Source organism: Eretmochelys imbricata, chromosome 12 (assembly GCF_965152235.1).
Source record: "Eretmochelys imbricata isolate rEreImb1 chromosome 12, rEreImb1.hap1, whole genome shotgun sequence".
NCBI classification, from domain to species: Eukaryota; Metazoa; Chordata; order Testudines; family Cheloniidae; genus Eretmochelys; species Eretmochelys imbricata.
The window spans coordinates 32,719,868-32,739,697 of NC_135583.1; the positions used below are offsets into that span (position 1 = coordinate 32,719,868).

At 42.5% G+C, this 19,830-nt stretch overlaps 1 protein-coding gene across 5 annotated transcripts in view; it reads right to left on the bottom strand.

Annotated features, from left to right (window-relative positions):
• The window catches only part of CMC2 (C-X9-C motif containing 2), a 48,133-nt gene that overhangs the window by 19,067 nt on the left and 9,236 nt on the right, over positions 1–19,830 (bottom strand). For 2 of the 5 annotated variants that reach the window (XM_077830962.1, XM_077830965.1), the window contains exons 2-3: positions 4,867–4,933; positions 2,593–2,663 (exon numbers count right to left, since the gene is read on the bottom strand). In XM_077830962.1, coding sequence (XP_077687088.1) covers positions 2,593–2,663; positions 4,867–4,903 — 108 coding nt within the window. In that variant the 5' untranslated portion in view covers positions 4,904–4,933. Of the gene's footprint in view, positions 1–2,592; positions 2,730–4,866; positions 4,934–13,820; positions 14,001–19,830 lie in introns of those variants that run through there. The other 3 variants (XM_077830966.1, XM_077830967.1, XM_077830964.1) reach the window with 2 other exon arrangements.

Below are 19,830 nucleotides of genomic sequence, written 5' to 3' on the forward strand. Positions count from 1 at the left end.
TGAGTGCACATTTAGGCACCAATAGAAAGTTTTCAGCATATGTAAATTTCAGATTATCTCTATTTTAAAAGGCAGATTGAAGCAATAATCGAAAAAAGGAAAAGTTACCAATTTTTGTAGTTTAAGAATGTATTGTTGCCACAACATTATTTACAGAGGCTCTACAGTCCATCAACCTACATCCAAAGGGTAAGATTCTGATTTCTTATTTATGGTGAGTAATACCTTTATGATATGAGCAGTCCCACTGAACGCAAAGCAGCTATTTGTGGAGTAAAATACCCTGAATAAGGCTATTAATCAGAATCTGGCCCAAAAAACTTGAGTCAGACCTCTGTGTCATCACAAAGGAGGCCATTCCTTAGTCTATTTTCATAGTGGAGCGATATTACAGTCTTATCTGTCCTCATTTTGGTGCAATTACAACCTGTTCAAATAATGTACGATGTATTAATCTGAAAAATATTCCTGTCCATTTTGCTTAATCTTTGTGTGATTTATTTACAAATAAACCAAGATACACCACCAAACAGGAGAATGATTGCACAAACTTATAAAAAAAAATCCCTACATACATTATATCCCAAAGTACACTATAACAACATTGTTTGCATTGGACAGTATATATTAGTATATATTATTACTACAGACAAGGCCAAACAGCCTGCCTGGAGTAGCTGTTGTCCCCTCACTTAACCTCTGACAGCAAGGAAGGAGGAAATTCACATATGGATGGGTCCAGATCTCACCAGCTTTCCTAGCTCTGACTCATTTTCAGGAGGAGATCACACTTTTTTATTAGGTTTAATTAAAATATGTATTTATAAATTAAAAGTTTGAAGTACTGGCGCCTTTTATTGTGAACTAGTGTCTTATTATTTTGAAACATGAGAATGAAATTAAATGAGTAGAGTTTTTAAAGTAACCACAAATTATACAGGGTATGCACAGCTGAAATAGAGGAACCAGAAGTTCTTTCTATATTTTAACTTTCAGTACTATTGTAATGATTTCACATAATTTACGGCATCTGACAGACATATGAAGCCAAAAGAATGTCAGTGGAAGAGTCCCACACTCATGTATTGCCAATCTATCATGAATTAAAACTATTCCACTAATATTTCATATTGAAGGACTTCAAGACCCAATAGGATTGTCACATAAATGCTCAGACCTTTCATTCTCAATTACAGTTCTACTGACACCACTTTGCAGAAGTGGCCCTTGACTATTTAAATACAAATGGATATTTATCAGTTCTTAAATGGGAGTGCCTATTATGCCTCTTCACATCTTAAAGCAAGTGCTGACATGATGCAAATATATTAATTTTTGTCCGGCAGAACATGTCATGTTCTCCCACACTGCTAGTAAAAAACACTTAAAACTAAGTCCATACTTAAGATATTTTGTTGCGATTTATACATCACAGCCATTTTAAAAAACTGGTTAAATGATCAAATTGAAAATCAGATTTCTCCAAATATTTTGCATGTACGAGAAATATAAGTAACATCTAGGAACTACAACTAAAACTAGTTGGAAAAAAAAAATCTAGCAGTTAGCTTTCTATATTTGATTAATTGCTTAGTCAATTTCACCATTTCCCTTCAGTGTTCTTTCAGAGTAGGCTAAGGTTTTGATCAGCCTTAAATTTGATCCCAATACCTTCTATGTTACTAGTCCATTTCAAGTTTATGCAGTTTTGAATGTAACATTTTTATTTCTGAAGCTATTTAAAAATTCTAGTAGAAACATTAGAGGAAAGGAGATGAATGCATTTAGTAGTTTCAATAAATTCTAAAGCAACAGATTCCATGCAAAGATTCAAATGTGATGTTTGAACAACCTGAGATGAAGATATTTCATTCTATGTGTAATAGGGCAAGCCACTGTTTTGCTCATTAAGATTCAATATTTAAATTTATTCTTTGTCTCAGTGAAAACAATTGAAATTAAATGGACTTTTTGTGTCTTGATATAGAAATACTTCTGCATGCAACACTGATTTAGAAAATAATTTAGCAATGATATAGCATACAGCAGATACATTATTTAGTTTTTGAATATAGAGGATGATCCTTCTACATTTAAGATTTACTGCACAGCCAATGAAAATGTAAAGTTTTTTTCCAAGTGGGTGATCTCAAGTTTCTACTTGCTTGAAAAAATGAAGGATCTCTGAGCCACTTCACAGAAATGTGTTTGATTATATATTTAGATGGTGCTGATTGAGCCATATTAAAATATAGAAGTCTAACAGCAGATCTCATTGAAATCCCAGCAACTGTTTAAATTTTCAACTCTCCACATAGTGGGCGTCAGGCACATGTGCAGAGTCAGGCACTTTGCATTTTCTTATCACTGTCAATACACTTAGAGCACCTACTTTCAAACAGACTGAACCATCTGCCTTCTGGATGGCCAGAATATGGTAAATTTAGTGCATGTGTGACAGATGGGAGGAAGAACAGCTCATGGTTGTTCTGCCTGAAGGGGAGATGTCACTTTTTGACGAAATAATATTCTCGCTAATATACTGACCCCCAATTCCCACACACAACTTGTTTAACTTTTCAAAACTCTTACCTCCTTGTGACACTCTTTGAGCAGACTGATAACTACGTTACATTCTTCACTGTGCAGGTGAGGAGACAAGTCTGGATGCATCTTGAGTTAAGGGTAGCTTGTGCAGTTCATGGACTACAGTTTGAAAAATGTGCCACCTGCAAATATTAACATATGAAAGTTCATCTTAAAGTCTAACACATCTCCACTTAGGAAGTCCTTGCAATTCTCTCATAGAAATAAATTAATTTTAATCAAAACCAGAACATAGTGATAGCCTAATTTGTTTATTTAGGTTATAATTTGATTTAACAAAGTAGGCAGTTAAAAATGAAAATGCAGCATATGCCTCTGCCTTTCTGTTATTCATTTATGGACTGCCTACATGATTAAAGTTAAGCACACACTTAAGAGCTTTGTGGGATCAGGGCCCTCTGTGTGTTTCATAGCATTTGAGAGTTGTTGAAGACAAAAGAATCTTTCTCCTTGCTGCTTTCTGTTTCTCCTCCATTTTCTAGCTTCTTTAGAAGATGGTAAAAACTAAAACTATGGTCTGTTTTCACTACACGTCCACTACCCATGTGGGTATAGGGCAGTATACATGTCACCTGGTATTCTGGTATTTCTGTAGTACTTCAAATCACTGGCTTTTTTACTTGTCCCTAGGTATCTGAGTTAAAATGCAAAATTGAATTAACTGATCTTGACTGACTGGAGACGGTGGTAGAGAAAAGGGTCAAATTTTGGAAGCATGTCCCTGTACTTCACTCAGAATTTTGGTTATGAAACACCCACTGCTTTAACAGGAATCACAAAATTAAGCCTTATGCAATACTTTTAAAATGTATCCCAAGGGGTTAACAAACCCACAAACGCAGAAAAATTAAGGCTGAACAGTTATCCTTAATAACTATTGTATCTGCAAGTTTTGCAGTGCATATAGTATTTCAGATAATAGCGTCCTTCAGAAAGCAACATCATCTTTGTCTTGATCCTGCAGAGAAGTCCATAATTCTGTTTCGATTACACTGGGTCCAGTCCTACATTGTGCTGAGCACCTTCAACTCCAATGAAATCACTGGATGTTAACCAAGTAAAAATACTATCCCTTTAGAGATCTTAGAGGAAGAGAGTGGTGGGATATGTTGGGATGCGGGGGGAAAAATCACTGCATAATACTAGAGAAGGGCACACAGCAAGATTGGGGGGGAGGGCACATAAATGGGAGAAGAAAAGACAAAGAAACCGAAGAAGAGGTAGAGAACACAATGCGAGGAAAGAGAAAAAGCCAGTTATGGTGGTATCAACACAGCACCTTTTAATCATTTCACAGATAGACTTATCTATTTTAGTCAAAGATTTAGAAGTATCTGAAGAAAGATTAGTGAGCAAAACCACACACATCCCGAAGCGTGCCAGCATATCAAAATAGAAATGAGCTTTATCCTTTGGTGGACACAGACACATTCTAATTTTGTTTAGCAACTGCAGTACTTGGTGATTAAGAAAAAAAAAAAAATCACATCCTAAAAATAAAATACTGTGTATACAATTTAAAATTTCTTGTTAATTATAAAATAGTTAAAGAAATCTGATTAAGGCCACTTTAGGTTTTGTTTAAAGTGCTGTAACAAAATCTAATATTAAAACAAATGCTCAGTGATTAATTTTAATTTAATGAACAGTTTTGGGAAGGAATTTAGATATTACCCCAAACTGCTTGCAATCCAAATGAACAGTGTCATGCTAACAAAAATAAAAAAAGTAACAATAAGCTTTTTTGTCTAGAGTTAGAGTGAAAACTAAATAGCAAAATGATTAACACAAGTTATATTTGTAAGCTTTTCAGCTCTAACCATTCCCGTTGACACAGCTACTGCCTCTCACAGAGGTGCATTAACTATGCCAATGGGAGAAGCTCTCCTGTCAGCATAGCAGGGTCTTCTCTAAAGCGCTACAGTAGCCCAGCGTTTTAAGTGTAGACCTGTCCTAATAAAAGGGTTGCTCTAAAATATTTATCAAATCTTTTTAGCTAAAAGTGTCTTCTGTATTAGTTACTAAAATTACAAAGAGAGTTAATATATTACATTTTACTACAAGTTATGTTTATAACTTGGCACTTAACAGTGCTTTTTTTCTTCAAAGTGCTTGACAAACATTACTTACATCAAAAAGCCTCAATTTTTAGAGGCTAAAGTTTGCACCAAGTAGTAAATATCAAGATCATATTTGCTACATAAATGTGTATAATAGGAAAAAGGATAAGACTTCTAGAGAGGTTACATGAAAGGATACTAGCTCCACTCCAAGACATGTAATCGTCTGAGTTCATCTTTGACAAATCCCCAAAACAACAAGGAAACTAAAAATAGAAACATATAGTGAATTAGCAGGTAGCAGGTGTCATTAAAGTGGTAACTAAGGGCTTGTCTACATCACGCAGCTTTTAGCAACAAGGCTGTGTCGACATAGCCTTGTCGCTAAAAATCAGCATGTGTAAACGCTCTTTGTCGGCACTTTTCCCGACAAAATACTACCAGACCGGCAAGCAGCGTTAGCTTTGTCAGTAGGAGAGCGCTCCTGATGAAAAAGCTGCATTCACACTGCCACTTGCGTCAGCAAAACTTTTGTCTTTGGCGGCTTTTTTAAGTACCCGTGAAAGACAAAAGTTTTGTCGACAACTTCGCAGTGTAGACATACCCTAAGCCTCATTATCAATTACCGTATTTGGCACAACACACTTTGATTAAAGGTGATCTAAAGAGTTGACATCCGGAATTCAAATACATAATCCATTGACTGAAGTTCTCTATTTAAAAAAATATTCCGTTGCTTATTAGAATGATCTGGCCCGTAGAATGCTACAAGGAAATACAAATTAGATCATCCCCTTTCTAGAAAGAGGCTTTCATGTCACTTCACACCTTAAGTAATGAATGTTCAGATAACTGCTGTTCCTACTGCACACTATTCAACAGCCAGAAATTTGGCGAAGCATAGAATCATAGAATATCAGGGTTGGAAGGGACCCCTGAAGGTCATCTAGTCCAACCCCCTGCTCGAAGCAGGACCAATTCCCAGTTAAATCATCCCAGCCAGGGCTTTGTCAAGCCTGACCTTAAAAACCTCTAAGGAAGGAGATTCTACCACCTCCCTAGGTAACGCGTTCCAGTGTTTCACCACCCTCTTAGTGAAAAAGTTTTTCCTAATATCCAATCTAAACCTCCCCCACTGCAACTTGAGACCATTACTCCTCGTTCTGTCATCTGCTACCATTGAGAACAGTCTAGAGCCATCCTCTTTGGAACCCCCTTTCAGGTAGTTGAAAGCAGCTATCAAATCCCCCCTCATTCTTCTCTTCTGCAGGCTAAACAATCGCAGCTCCCTCAGCCTCTCCTCATAAGTCATGTGTTCTAGACCCCTAATCATTTTTGTTGCCCTTCGCTGGACTCTCTCCAATTTATCCACATCCTTCTTGTAGTGTGGGGCCCAAAACTGGACACAGTACTCCAGATGAGGCCTCACCAATGTCGAATAGAGGGGAACGATCACTTCCCTCGATCTGCTCGCTATGCCCCTACTTATACATCCCAAAATGCCATTGGCCTTCTTGGCAACAAGGGCACACTGCTGACTCATATCCAGCTTCTCGTCCACTGTCACCCCTAGGTCCTTTTCCGCAGAACTGCTGCCTAGCCATTCGGTCCCATGAACTAAACTAAAGTCTACACTACAAATGTCCTCCGGCATACTTACATCAATTGGGGATGTGAAGAGGTTTTGATCCCTGACATAGCTGTGCTGGCAGAAGCCCCTAATGTAGACACAGTTAAACTGGCTAAACAATACTTGTACTGGTATAGCTTGTTTTGTTTGGGGATGACAATATAAACTACACCAGTGAAAGTGCAGCTTTGCAAATATAATTGTGTCTACACTAGGAGAGCTTTGCTGTATAGCATATCAGTATAGCTCAGGGGTTCTCAAACTGGTGGTCATGAGGTTATTACATGGGGGGGGGGGGTCACGAGCTGTCAGCCTCCACCCTAAACCCCACTTTGCCTCCAACATTTAAAATGGTTTTAAATATATAAACAAGTGTTTTTAATTTATAAAGGGGGGGGGTCACACTCAAAAGCTTGCTATATGAAAGGGGTCACCAGTTACAATAGTTTGAGAACCACTGGACTACACCAGTGAACTGCTCCATGAAGAGACATGGCCTAACGCTGAAGATAAATAATCTGTTATGAGAGGGGCCCTCTGTGACCCTAAGAGCATCCCAATGCCACAGGAAAAGGGGCTTCTTGGTATGTAGCAATGTGTCTCAACTGGCCTGCTTACCTTTGTGTGCACCCCACACACTGTTGTCATGATATTTATTTAGAAGGTGTCTTGTATCAAAAACTAGTAACTCACTAGTAACTAGAATATATTCAAACTAGTAACTCACTGATCATTAATATTCTTGCATGGTGTATGTAGGGTTGACATGTAAAAAGCTATGCAGATGTGCTGGAAAATATGTCCCTCAAATATATTTGGCAGTGTTGTTTTCCAGGCTTGACTGCAGTCTCCAATGTAAATTAAGGTATGACCTCAGAAAATGAAAAGCACATTCACATGCAATGTAAAAAAAGCCATCAGGCAAGCAAGTGGGGGAAGATGACCACTTAGTCTCAATGGGGGTGAGTGCTACCATGAGAGGGGGCTGAGCACAGCAGAGAAATGCTTTTGGGAACAATTCTGGGTTACAAGTGTTAGTGAGATCCCCCTGCAAAGAGTAATTGAGCCGTGGAAGCCAGAGTGAGACTTTCTTGCTTGTATGGTGGCTGTTGGTGACATGACTGTGAGCCACAGCTGCATAGAATTTAAGGCACCCAGAGTTGCAAGACTGAACGCCTTACTGGCCTGGGTGAATCCCAAAACATCACACCTTCCACATCAGGGTTAGATTTGCCGAGTAAATGCCTGACCCTGCAATCAGTTCTTCAAAGAACTCCATGTAGGAATAAACATATATACAAGAGTAACTGCTGACAACAGTTGGGATTGAAGGGAATATTGCAAGCTATCAGGGCTCGTCTACATTGGCAACGCTAAAGCGCTGCAGCTTTAACGTGGCTTGTGCAGTCATGGCAGAGTGCTGGGAGAAAGCTTTGGTTATTGGCACATTACAGTGCTGAAACTTGCTGCGCTGAGGGGGGTGTTTTTTTTCACACCACTGAGCGAGAAAGTTGCAGTGCTGTAAATTGCCAGTGTAGACAAGCCCTCACTGTAGTTAGAATAGCTACTTCAGAGTTACCTCAGAGCTTTGGCATCTGACGCTGTTACTAACCTTCCCTTCACAAGCAATTACTCAGAACAAAAACTAGTTAACTTCTCTTTAATGCAAGAGGCTGTGCTTAACTAAGGGCATGGCTACACTTGTGAGTTAGAGCGCATTAAAGCAGCCCCATGTGCTCTAACTCACGACGCGTCCACACTGGCAAGGCACGTAGAGCGCTCTAACTCTGCGGCTAGAGTGCTCCTGGTAATCCACCTCAGCAAGTGGAATAATGTTTGATGACCCCCGCTGGAGCACTGCGGCGCCAGTGTGGACGCCCTGGTCTGATTGGCCTCCAGAAGTCTCCCACAATGCCTGTTCTAGCCACTCTGCTCATCACTTTGAACTCTACTGCCCTGCCCTCAGCGTGACCAACCGTCAGACCTGCCCTTTAAATTCTCTGGGAATTTTGAAAATCCCCTTCCTGTTTGCTCAGCCAAGCATGGAGTGCTCTCAGCGCATCTTTCCAAGTGACCATGCCTCCACGCGCCAGACGATTCCCAGTATGGAGCAATGGCGAGGTGTTGGACCTCATCAGTGTTTGGTGGGAAAAAGCTGTCCAGTCCCAGCTGTGCTCCAGCCGTAGGAATTACGACACCTTTGGGCAGATACGAAGGGACATGATGGAAACGGGCCATGACCAGGATGCACTGCAGTGCAGGGTTAAAGTGAAGGAGCTGTGGAATGCCTATCGCAAAGCCCGCGAGGCAAACTGCCGCTCCGGTGGTGCCCCCGAAACCTGCCGTTTCTACAAAGAGCGGGATGCGATACTTGGGGGACAACCCCACCTCCACTCCAAGGACCACCATGGACACTTCAGAGCCCAGTTCAACAAGGCAGGAGGAGGAGGAGGAAAGCGGGAGCGAGGGTGCTGAGAAGGAAGACACCCTGGAATCCCTAGATGCATGCAGCCAGGAGGAAGGTAGCCAGTCGCGGCGGCCGGTGCTTGGGGAGGGACAAACACCAGAGGAGGTTCCCGGTAAGTGGGTTTTATTTTGGGAAGGAAGTTGGGGTTCGAGGTGAGGAGGGTTAGGGCTGTATGCAGGCCTAGATGCGGAATAGGGCGTTGATGTGCTCTCTCACATCATGGTAATCGGCCTCAGTGATCTCCTCAAAGGTCTCATCCAGAACTTGGGCAATGCGCTTGTGCAGGTTTCTTGGGAGAGCCACTGTGGTCCTTGTCCCAGTCAGGCTAACATGTCCATGCCACTGTGCCATGAGGGGTGGGGGGACCATTGCTGCACACAGGCAAGCTGTATATGGGCCAGGGTGGAAACCGCATTGTAGTAGAAGACTACCCAGGTCAGCAGCGAAATATCTTCCAGGACAAACTCCTGTGGAAAATGTGGGGAAAGTGTTCAGTATAGGGGCCCCCTGCAGCTGTTGGCTCTCCCCAACCTAGAGGACAGTACGGCCATGAAACAATCAGTCCCCCTTGACCATGTGCTTACTCACCATTTTGGGGCCCCCGTGAATTATGTGCACTCGCATTGGGAGGGGCAAATTATGCTATTGGGTAAACTGTGCTTGCCCTTAAGTAGAGGGGAATCATTGCTCTGACTGGTGTGAACAATGATGCCTCTGTTAAGTATTGCATTTTGCCTTTACAGATGCAACCTTAAGATCTCAGCCGCCCATGTTATCACCGGCCGAAAGACTCCAAAGAATAAGGAAAAGATCAAGTAGAAGCAAAGGAGACATGCTGCATAAAGTAATGCAGCAGTCCCTTAATGAGAATGTAAAAGCGCAGGAGTGGAGGGAGTGCGAAAGGAGGATCCACCAGCAGAATAAAGAGTGCTGCCGGAGCTCTGTGCTTTTGTGCCAGCAAAGCATGGATCAGCTAATAAGCATCATGGAGCGCCACGCGGACTCGATCCAGACGCTCATAGCCATGCAGGTGGAGCTCTACCGTGCCTGCCCGCTCCACCCCTCCCCCCGTATCCATAGTCCCCAAACTCTTTCCCTTGTGCCCCCTTGTCACATCCAACCCACTTTCCCCAACATCAGGGTTCTTATCACCACCCAGCTCCCTCCAACACCTGTAGCTTCACCACCCAGCCCTGAAAACTATGACCCTTACCCACTGCACTCAACCCCCATCACCAAGCATTAAAGCCACGCTGAAGTGCAGCACTCATTGCACAGCACTCCAGACAGGAAGGCTGAGTATGATAACAGGACATACGCAAATTTGTGATTGTACCGTTTCCCACCCCACCCCTTTGCCCTTTCTGTTTCCCAAGCATTTGTGTTTCTTTTCAATAAATGAATTTTCTTTTCAATAAATGGATTTTTTGGCTTTGAAAACATTCTTTATTACTGCATAAAGTAAAAGATACCTTAGGCCAGGAAAACAACAGGCACTGCAAGTCAGCGTAGCAAACACAGATTCCTACTAACATTGGAACCACTGTACTTCACTCCCATGCAGGGCACCAAACATTACTGGTGGCTTTCAGCCTCAAATTGCTCCCTCAAGGCATCCCTAATCTTTGAAGCCCCGCGCTGGGCCCCCTCTAATAGCCCTGCTCTCTGGCTGTCCATATTCAGCTTCCAGGTGTTGAACCTCCAAGTTCCACGCCTGAGTGAATCTTTCACTCTTCCCTTCACAAATGTTATGGAGGGTACAGCATGCGGATATAACCGCGGGGATGCTGTCATCTGCCAGGTCCAGCCTCCCATACAGAGAGCGCCAGCGGCCCTTTAAATGGCCAAAAGCACACTCCACAGTCATTCCGCATCGGCTCAGCCTGTTGTTGAGCCGCTCCTTGCTGCTGTTAAGGCTCCCTGTGTAGGGTTTCATGAGCCATGGCATTAAAGGGTAAGCGGGGTCTCCAAGGATCACAATGGGCATTTCAATTTCTCCTATGGTGATCTTCTGGTCTGGGAAAAAAGTCCCAGCTTGCCGCTTCCTGTACAGGCCAGTGTTCCGAAAAATGCATGTGTCATGCACCTTTCCAGGCCAGCCTGCGTTACTGTCAGTGAAATGCCCACAGTGATCCACAAGCGCCTGGAGAACAATAGAGAAATACCCCTTCCGATTAATATACTCGGAGGCTAGGTGGGCTGATGCTAGAATTGGAATATGCGTCCCATCTATCGCCCTTCTGCAGTCAGGGAAACCCACTTGTACAAAGCCAGCCACAATGTCATGCATGTTACCCAGAGTCACAGTTCTTCTGGGCAGGATGTGATTAATGGCCCTGCAAACTTGCATTAACACTACTCCAACGGTAGACTTTCCCATCCAAACTCGTTAGCGTCCGATCGGTAGCTGTCTGGAGTTGTCAGCTTCTAGACTGCAATAGCCACCCGCTTCTCCACTGTCAGGGCAGCTCTCAATCCCGTGTCCTTGCACCGCAGTTTGGGGGCGAGCTCATCACAGAGCCATGAAAGTGGCTTTTCTCATCCGAAAGTTCTGCAGCCACTGCTCGTCATCCCAGACTTCCATGACGATGTGATCCCACCACTCAGTGCTTGTTTCCTGAGCACAAAAGCAGAGTTCCACGGTGGTGAGCATGTCCGTGAATACCACAAGCAATTTTGTGTCATATGTATTACTCGAGTTGATATCATCATCAGAGTCCTCACTGTCAGTTTGGATCTTAAGGAGTAACTCGACTGCCAAAATGTGAAGTGCTGGCGAGACTCGTCAGCATATTCCTCAGCAGTTCAGGCTCCATTCCCGCAGACTGAAAGCAAAGACAGAGCGCACAGTACAAAAAACGTTGAAAGATGGCAATGCGGACGGAAGCACAGGGATTGCTGGGACGCGAACCGATGCATCACGTAGTGTTGGGACAGGACCCAGAATGCCCCCGCACTCCCCACCCCCTTCCCATAAGCCACAGAGCCAGAATAGGAAGAGGGGCTCCGTGGGATAGCTGTCCATAATGCACCACTCCCAATGTTGCTGCCGCAAATGTGGCCACGCAAGTGCGCTTGAAGCTGTCAGTGTGGACAGATTGCAGCGCTTTCCCTTCTGCACTCTCCAAAGGCTGGTTTAGCTCAAAGCGCTCTACATCTGCAAGTGTAGCCATGCCCTAAGGAGGCAACTTCACTGGGACATCTCCCAGAGAAACAGTACTGCCTAATGAAATAAATAGCAATGACTTCTGCCAGAAGCAAAAACTCCACTTAATGAGGATCCATTCAACCAACCAGTGGCAAGGAGTTAATACCTGGTGAATCACCCTATAATAGAAATCCTAAAATCCAGTCCCTATTAGAAATTGTCATAAAAATAGAGGGACAAAAGGTCAAAAGTCATTTTTCAACATCTCCATCCTTAGCTATGTCACTACCATTACCTTTGATTAAAACTGAAAGGATCTTCAAATATCAAATACTATTAATCATTTATGTTTTGTTTTTTTTGGTACTTCACTCCCTTGGACAATGAAAACAGAATCGTCAATTTCACTGTAAATTACTCACATTACAATAGCTTAGCACTGCCACATTTGGGGCACAAACAACTCATTTTTATGTTTAAAGCCAACCCCTTCCCTCACTATAAAACAAAATATTTTAATTGAAATTCTCTTCATTCAAGTTTTTGAAATTTTCTTTTTGAAAGCCACACAGAAAAGCTGAATTTTGGGTCCAAAAGTATCTAGCAGTGTCCCTTTAAGGAGGAAGGAAAGAGTCAGTATTTTATACAAGGTGGTATTTTATTTAATTTTTAGTTGTCATTTTAAGAAATAATCTCTCCTCTCACTGAGGCTACTTAGGTCACTTAGATCTTGTTTAAACTAAGCTTTCCCCCCCAGGAATGGCAGAGAATTCTACGACTTTTCAGCCCCAATAGGTATCATGAGTGAGAATGCTAGTGTAAACCACGCTCTAGGCAACCACTACTGTTCTAACCACTTTATCATGAAAGCTGACATTTTAAGCATCATTAGAGGACAGTTAGACCTTCAGGTTAAACAACAGTGCTTATAATGATGATATTCAGCTAAAGTCCTGTCTGCACTAGAGCTCCCACTATTTCTACCAAATGTGCAACTGAGCGGGTGATGGGAAGTTTGGGGCCAGAAAGATTAGAACCTCTCAATCAAGCCAATATGCTGCCCAGCAGGGACTCTAAGCCAGTGCTTCTCAAGCTATCTGATGTGGGGGACCAGCAATTTTTTTTCCCAATGTGTGCGCAGACCGGCAGCCGATGGCTCGCGGACCAGACCACCACTTTGAGTAGTACTGCTCTAAGCCTTAAGGGCATGTCTACACAGCAAAGAAAAATCCCTGGCTGGCCCATGCTAGCTGACTCGGCTCCGGGGCTCAGGATGCAGCGCTGTTTCACTGCTGTGCAAACTTCCAAGCTTGAGCTGGAACCTGGGCTTCCCACCCTGCAGGGTCCTAGAGCCCAGAATTTTACACAGCAATAAAACAGCCCCACAGCCCAAGCCCAGCACGGGCCAGCCAGGGGTGTCTAGTTTCTGTGTAGACATACCCTAACAGTCTATAATGCTCACAAAAGAAATTTACATAAATCCAAGCAACATAGAAGCCTCTTAATTTTCCAGCCTCTGAAATAGTCTCCCTGTTGCCACAATGAGAAAAAAAACCAGTTACCTACCTTTCTTAACTGTTGTTCTTCTAGATGTGTTGCTCATGTCCATTCCGTGTTAGATGTGCACACGCTGCGTGTACCACTGTTAGAAATTTTTCCCCTGGTGGTATCCATAGGGTTGGCTCTGGCGCCCTCTGGAGTGCCGTGCTCATGCGCCAGTATACGAGGCACTGCCAGCCCTACACCCTCTCAGTTCCTTCTTGCTGTCAGCTCCAATGGCGGGTAGGAGGGTGGATCATGGAATGAACATGAGCAACATAACTCGAAGAACAACCGTTACAAAAGGTAGCTAATCATTTTTTCCTCTTTGAGCACTTGCTCATGTCGATTCCACGTTACGTAACTCACAAGCAGTATCCCAGGAGGTGGGCTCGGAGTTCACTGTCTTGCAGCCTGCAGCACAGCTCTACCGAAGCTTGAGTCTTTCTGCACCTGCAGGGTAATGGCATAATGGGACGCAAATGGACACGGCGCACACACCCCAAACATGGAATCAACGTTAGCAAGCACTTGAAGAATATTTACATTATTTGAAGTGTTTTAAACACTCCTCCACATTAATATAATTGCTGTGGTATTTTCTTTCAAGCCCCTGCTCCACATTACTGTGTGGAAGTCTAATACTACACTATACCCCTAATGCAGCAAAATTTGAACTGCACAAATTGCTAAATGTTCCTGTCAGCAAATTAACAAGTGATCCTAAAACTGCAGATGACAGACTCAATATCTGCATCCAACTAAGGCCAGGTCTACACTATAAACTTACAATGGTATAACTACAGCATAATGGTATCAAAAATCCACACTCCTGAGTGTCATAGTTCTACCAACCTAACCCCTTGTGTAGACAACTGAGTTGACAGGATGGCTTCTCCCATTGACACAGCTACCGCCTCTCGCGGAAGTGGAGTACCTATACCAAAGAGAGAAGTCCTCCCATCGGCATAGGTATCGTCTTCATTGAAGCGCTGCACCAGTGCTGCTGTTCCACTGCAGCCTTTACACGTAGACATGCCATAAGTGATTCAAGTAAGAACTCTGCCATGCCACTACCAATTTTTGGTTGCACACCATAGTAAGTCAGTGTTTCTAATTTGTAGAGCCCTGCGCAGATATATATAAAGTGGATATTTGTGGATTTGCAGGACTCTACTAATTTGTCCACGGATTTTCCTCATAGCATTGGCTAACATTTTTGAGAGCTCTTCAGTGATTTTGTACTAGTATAATAGGTGTAAGACTGACTGGTGGTGTGTGCCAGTGATTTGATAATCAGCTTGCAGTCTCAATCAGTCTTCTGCCAGAGGTGTCATCTTGATCAGCTCTCTCGGGTCTTGTCTACACTACAAAGTTTTGTCAGGAGGTGTACACACTACAAAACTATTTTTGGTGGCAAAACTCTGCTGGTTTGCCGACAAAATAAAACCACCTCAATGAGAGGCATAAAGCCTTTTGCAGCGAAGTTAAAGTGAGAAAGCATCAGTGTAGACACTGTTTGTTTTGTTGACAGAACTGGCTTCCACCAGTATCCCACAATGCTGTGACCGCTCTGCTCACTGTTTTGATCTCTGCTGCCCTGCAGGAATGCACCCCTCCCCTTTCAAAGCTCTGGGAAGCATCTGACAGCTGAGCATGCTGCTTCCTTTGGGAAACAAAGAACAAATCATTGGAATGCTCCTGTTCTGTCCTGCACTAGGAACACAGCGGCAGGCAGACTGCTGCTGTGGAGGGGGGAGGGACTGCTGTGCTGCTTTGACATTCCTCAGCACGGAGAGCTCACAACAGAGCTGCTCAGGATACTGCTCCCAGCAGCTTCAGGAAGGGAATCACAGAATCATAGGCAGGCAGGCTGACAGAGTGGGCTGCTTCCGGAGAGACTGCTGTGCCGAGCAGGGGGCTGATGTGGGGGGTTGGGGGGAGGATGTCCCAGGTTAGATCGGTCTTCCTGCTGTCTCCCCTGCCCCAGACACACCACTTTCCTCTCTACCACATCCCCCACTTCAGCTGAAAAAGCAGCTGATAATCTACTAGGATGCCCCTGGAACCATGGGATTGAGAAACCTGCATCATGTGACACTGTCCCTGCCCCATGAGGCATTGCAAACCCTTCCCAAAGCACCCTGCGGCCAGTTGCATAGTGGGATAGCTACCACAGTGCACTGGTCTCTATGTCGATGTAAGAGCTGCTAGTGTGGACAGGCTCTGCCGACACACAGAGCTAGTGTGGACATGCAACAGCAGTTTTAATGAAAGCACTTTTATTAAAGCGGCATAACTTTTGCCAACAAAACTTTGTAGTGTAGACAAGGCCTCAGAAATTGAAAGCACTGACTAAGCCCTGGTCTACACTGGGGGGGAGGGGGCGGCTTCCGACCTAAGATACGCAACTTCAGCTACGTGAATAGGTGAAGTCGGCATATCTTAGGTTGACTTAGCTGGCTGTGAGGATGGCGGCGAGTCGACCGCTTCCGCTCCCCCGTCGACACCGCTTCCGCCTCTCACGAGCTGGAGTTCCGGAGTCAATGGGGAGCACATTTGGGGATCGATGTCTCATGTCTAGACGAGACGCGATAAATGGATCACTACCCACCAATCCAGCAGGTAGTGAAGACCTACCCTAACAATCCAATGAAGGAAACAGAAGAACAGAAGGGAGGGAAGGGAAGCATGACAATAAAAAGGTCATTCCCATTCTCCATTTAGAATGGATTAGTGGCGTAATTCCTATAAAGAAACTATTTTCATATGAAGTGAGAAAAGGCCCTAAAAGCATAAACAGATGTCTGTTCAAGGCTACATTTCCCCAATTAAGTCTTCTAGTGCCCAGATCTTATTCACGAGTTGTTCCACTGACTTCACCTAGGATTTACAGAATACATAATCACTCAACTTTGTAACATTAGTGCTCTTGAATTCTCTCTTATCAGATAATGTTCAGTCATTAACTTACCAAATAAAGTTGTGTTCAGCCAAAGTAAAAAAACTGTTAATCATTCCTGAAAAACATTTAGATACCCCTGACGCAATGAACTCTTTAAATGGGAGAAGACTAACCAGATACCCTCATTGTAACATATTTCATGATAGGCCACAACACGAGTATGCTTGCAGTTCATCATTAAATTCTTTAAAGCTCAGTCAGCCATCTCAAATTGCATTGTTGCTTATGTGTACCAAGTTAACATATTTATAATATGGGTAAAATAAGCCACCTAAAATGATGGATGGAAGACTTAATTAGCATCTGTTAAATGTTTTGAGATCTTTGAATGACTGGTGCTTTAAATGCTAAGTATTATGTAGGTTCACGAGTAAGCCTATGAGAGAGAGGGGAGCTGATGATCTCATGTCACAGACCTACATGTAAGAAAATGCACAATGACTTGTGGTCAGGAACACTATTTGACAGGAGAAGTTTCAAGAGTAACAAAGGAAGCATTGGGGGAAGGTTGCTAGTTTCATTGCAAAAACCCTAAAAAGTTATTCTAAGATAGTAACTAGCTTGTCAGTAGTGAATAAATCAATGTAGACAGAATTTTAACACAGATGAAAACTTACTAAGATATTAAGAACAGAGTGATGCTGAAAGATTTTTTGGCAATAAATGTCTGGAAAGAACTTTTTTTATATGTATAAATTCCTCTGAGAGATCTATTACCAGAAATGCTGGATAAAGAATATCAAGGGAAACAAGCAATTGCTCTGAAAGAAATATTAGCAGTAAAGCACAAGGATAATATTAGGAAAGTAGAGCAATTGCTCTGGGAGAAAAATGGGCTTTAAAATGCCAGGCAAACACCATTAAGATCTGAAGTGATTATTTGGATAGACGTATAAAAGATGAAGTCTGTGCATTTATTTAGAGACGCTAGTATATTTCATCATGGGGCAGCACTAACTAGTGAGACAGGACACAAATTGGTAAGCTCCTAGGATTTCTCTTTAAGAATATTGCCTGAAATGTGTTAATTTTCCATATTTCTCTCTCCATATTTGGCAACCACTATACAGATAATAGTTATGTAATGAGTTTGGTGCAGAATGCCAAAGGAGCTAAAGGTAAACACTGACGGGTCAGTTTCCTCCCAACTTTCTGAACAAGCTTTTAATGGAACAGACTAAATTAAAAATGACCATGCAGGTATCAGTGCTTTTTACTGTATGCTCACTTGGATAAGATGAGGGAGATGGGAAAAGAAGATAGGTCATATTTGGGAATCTCAAAGCTAAGGTAGGTACTCTGAGAAACGATCATCCTTAATGGATGACTATATTTTCTGGCCTCAAAGATACAGCCCACGCTCCAAAAATCTGAATCACTCTTAAGGTCTATAATTTTCTTTGCCATAATTTAGCACTGCTGGGTATTATTTGCTCTAAGTAAATTGCCCCTACATGGGCCCACCAGAGGGAACCAAGTGGAAGGATGTAATCCGCTTTATGGAGATTTGGGTATCTAAACTATTAAATTTTAACACTACACACTATCAAATATGTCCAGGAAGTATTCAAAATCCCAATGAGAAGCAAACGGGGAGAGGGAGGTGGTAAAATAAGGACACCTTTGTTTCAGTTAAGAGACAGGACTGACAGTGCAAGAGATCCATCTGATTTATTGGTTGGACATCTTCCTAGAACAACATGAGCCTGGCTACATAAGACAATGTGTCCAAAATACACTATTTAAAAACAAAAAAGAAATCTAATACAAAATCATGGTCCTATATTCCGACAAATTCAGTATCATGTGAATGGAACTCCTTTTTTTTAGGATGCTGGATCTGCAGAAAAGCTCCTGAATAGAATAATGAAAAAAGCCAAGGCAAAAAAGACTAATCAGAAGCTGTAGTCTCAGGAGGATAATGACTGCTTCAAAAAATACACAGCGGTTCAAGTTTAATTTTAAACTAGACAGGAAACTACTAGAAACAGACTATTTACAGAGAAAGACTGTGAGATGTAGTAATTTTTAAAAATTATTTGTACTGTAGTAGCACCGAGGAATCCCAGACAAGGGTCTGGGCGCCATTGTGCTAGACACAAAGACACACCCTGTCTTCAATGGCTTTCAAATCCTGGAGCCAAGAGGACAGGACAGGTGAACTAAAGAGAAACAGGGTGCGAATGAGTAGGAGATAACAAAATTAACAACTTAGAAAACTAGAACTTTCAGTTCGCCACTTGCCCAACCAATGCGAGACAGTAGTGATTTGCAGGCATCATGGCAGAGGTAGACTTTAAGTAAGGGTTTAGAAAAAGGTGATAGCTTAATGAGTTTTGAATGGGAGTTCTTCCCATGCAATAGAGAGCTGTAGGGGAGAAAGACAGGTGGACAATCAAAGATGCCATTGCTGGTGTGGAAGTATAACATTGTATAAGTATAGCGTTGTATAAGGGGACATGCTGGATACATTGTACATGACAGGGCATGCCAAAACATGTTACAAAGTATCTGAGGGAGCACATGTAGGGACAGTTAGCTTTTGAATGGAGAAGCAATTAAGATAGAGCCAGCACGTCTAAGAAGCAGGCATCAGAATGGAAGGTGTGAAGGGCAATTAGTTAAGTTAACTGGAAGTTGTTAAAGGAGATTGTTAAGGGTGGCAGGTAATTGAAGATACGTGACTGATCTCAGGGATCTCGAAGGGTGGTGACTAAAATCTTTTTTCTGTAACTTCTCTGTAACTTGTTCTCCAAAAACTGTATAAATTAAGAGACACAAGCCCCACTCGGGGGGCTCACTTCTAAATGTATTAGCAGAGCAGCTTTGCTAATAAAACAGAGTGGTCTGATAAATTGTGAGTCTGAGTCAAACTTTGACACTGGCAAAGCAAAAATGGAGGCTGATTACTAATTTACTGAGCTATCTGGTAGATAGGGCCGGGGTAAATGGTGAAGGTCCTTAAATGCAAAGACAAAGAGCTATTCTTTGATGCAATGGAGAGAGGGCCATGGATAGAACAACCAGTTAGGAATATGATCCTAGCAGTATTTTGAATGGAGTTCAATGAAGCCGGTGTTAAGGCCAGCTGTACAGAGAGCAGATGCCAAATCTTTTAAAAAATGTTGTATCGATACAAGTAGCAAGACATAGTCACACTAAATTGTTCCCTTCTTGGAAGTTTCCAAACAAGATAGCAATCTTTACTTTAATTAAGAGCAAGAAGCTATTTGAAACTTGATTCAAAACACAGTGCATGGACAGTAAGCATAGCTTATAAACAGTTCTAACAGGGAGTTTCTTATTCTTCAATGGATTATATTTTAATTCTTGTCAAATTACAATGGCATGAGTGTCAGTGCTTTTGCCTTTTTTCAAGCTGTAAATTGTTAGGATTTGGAATTAAATTATGAG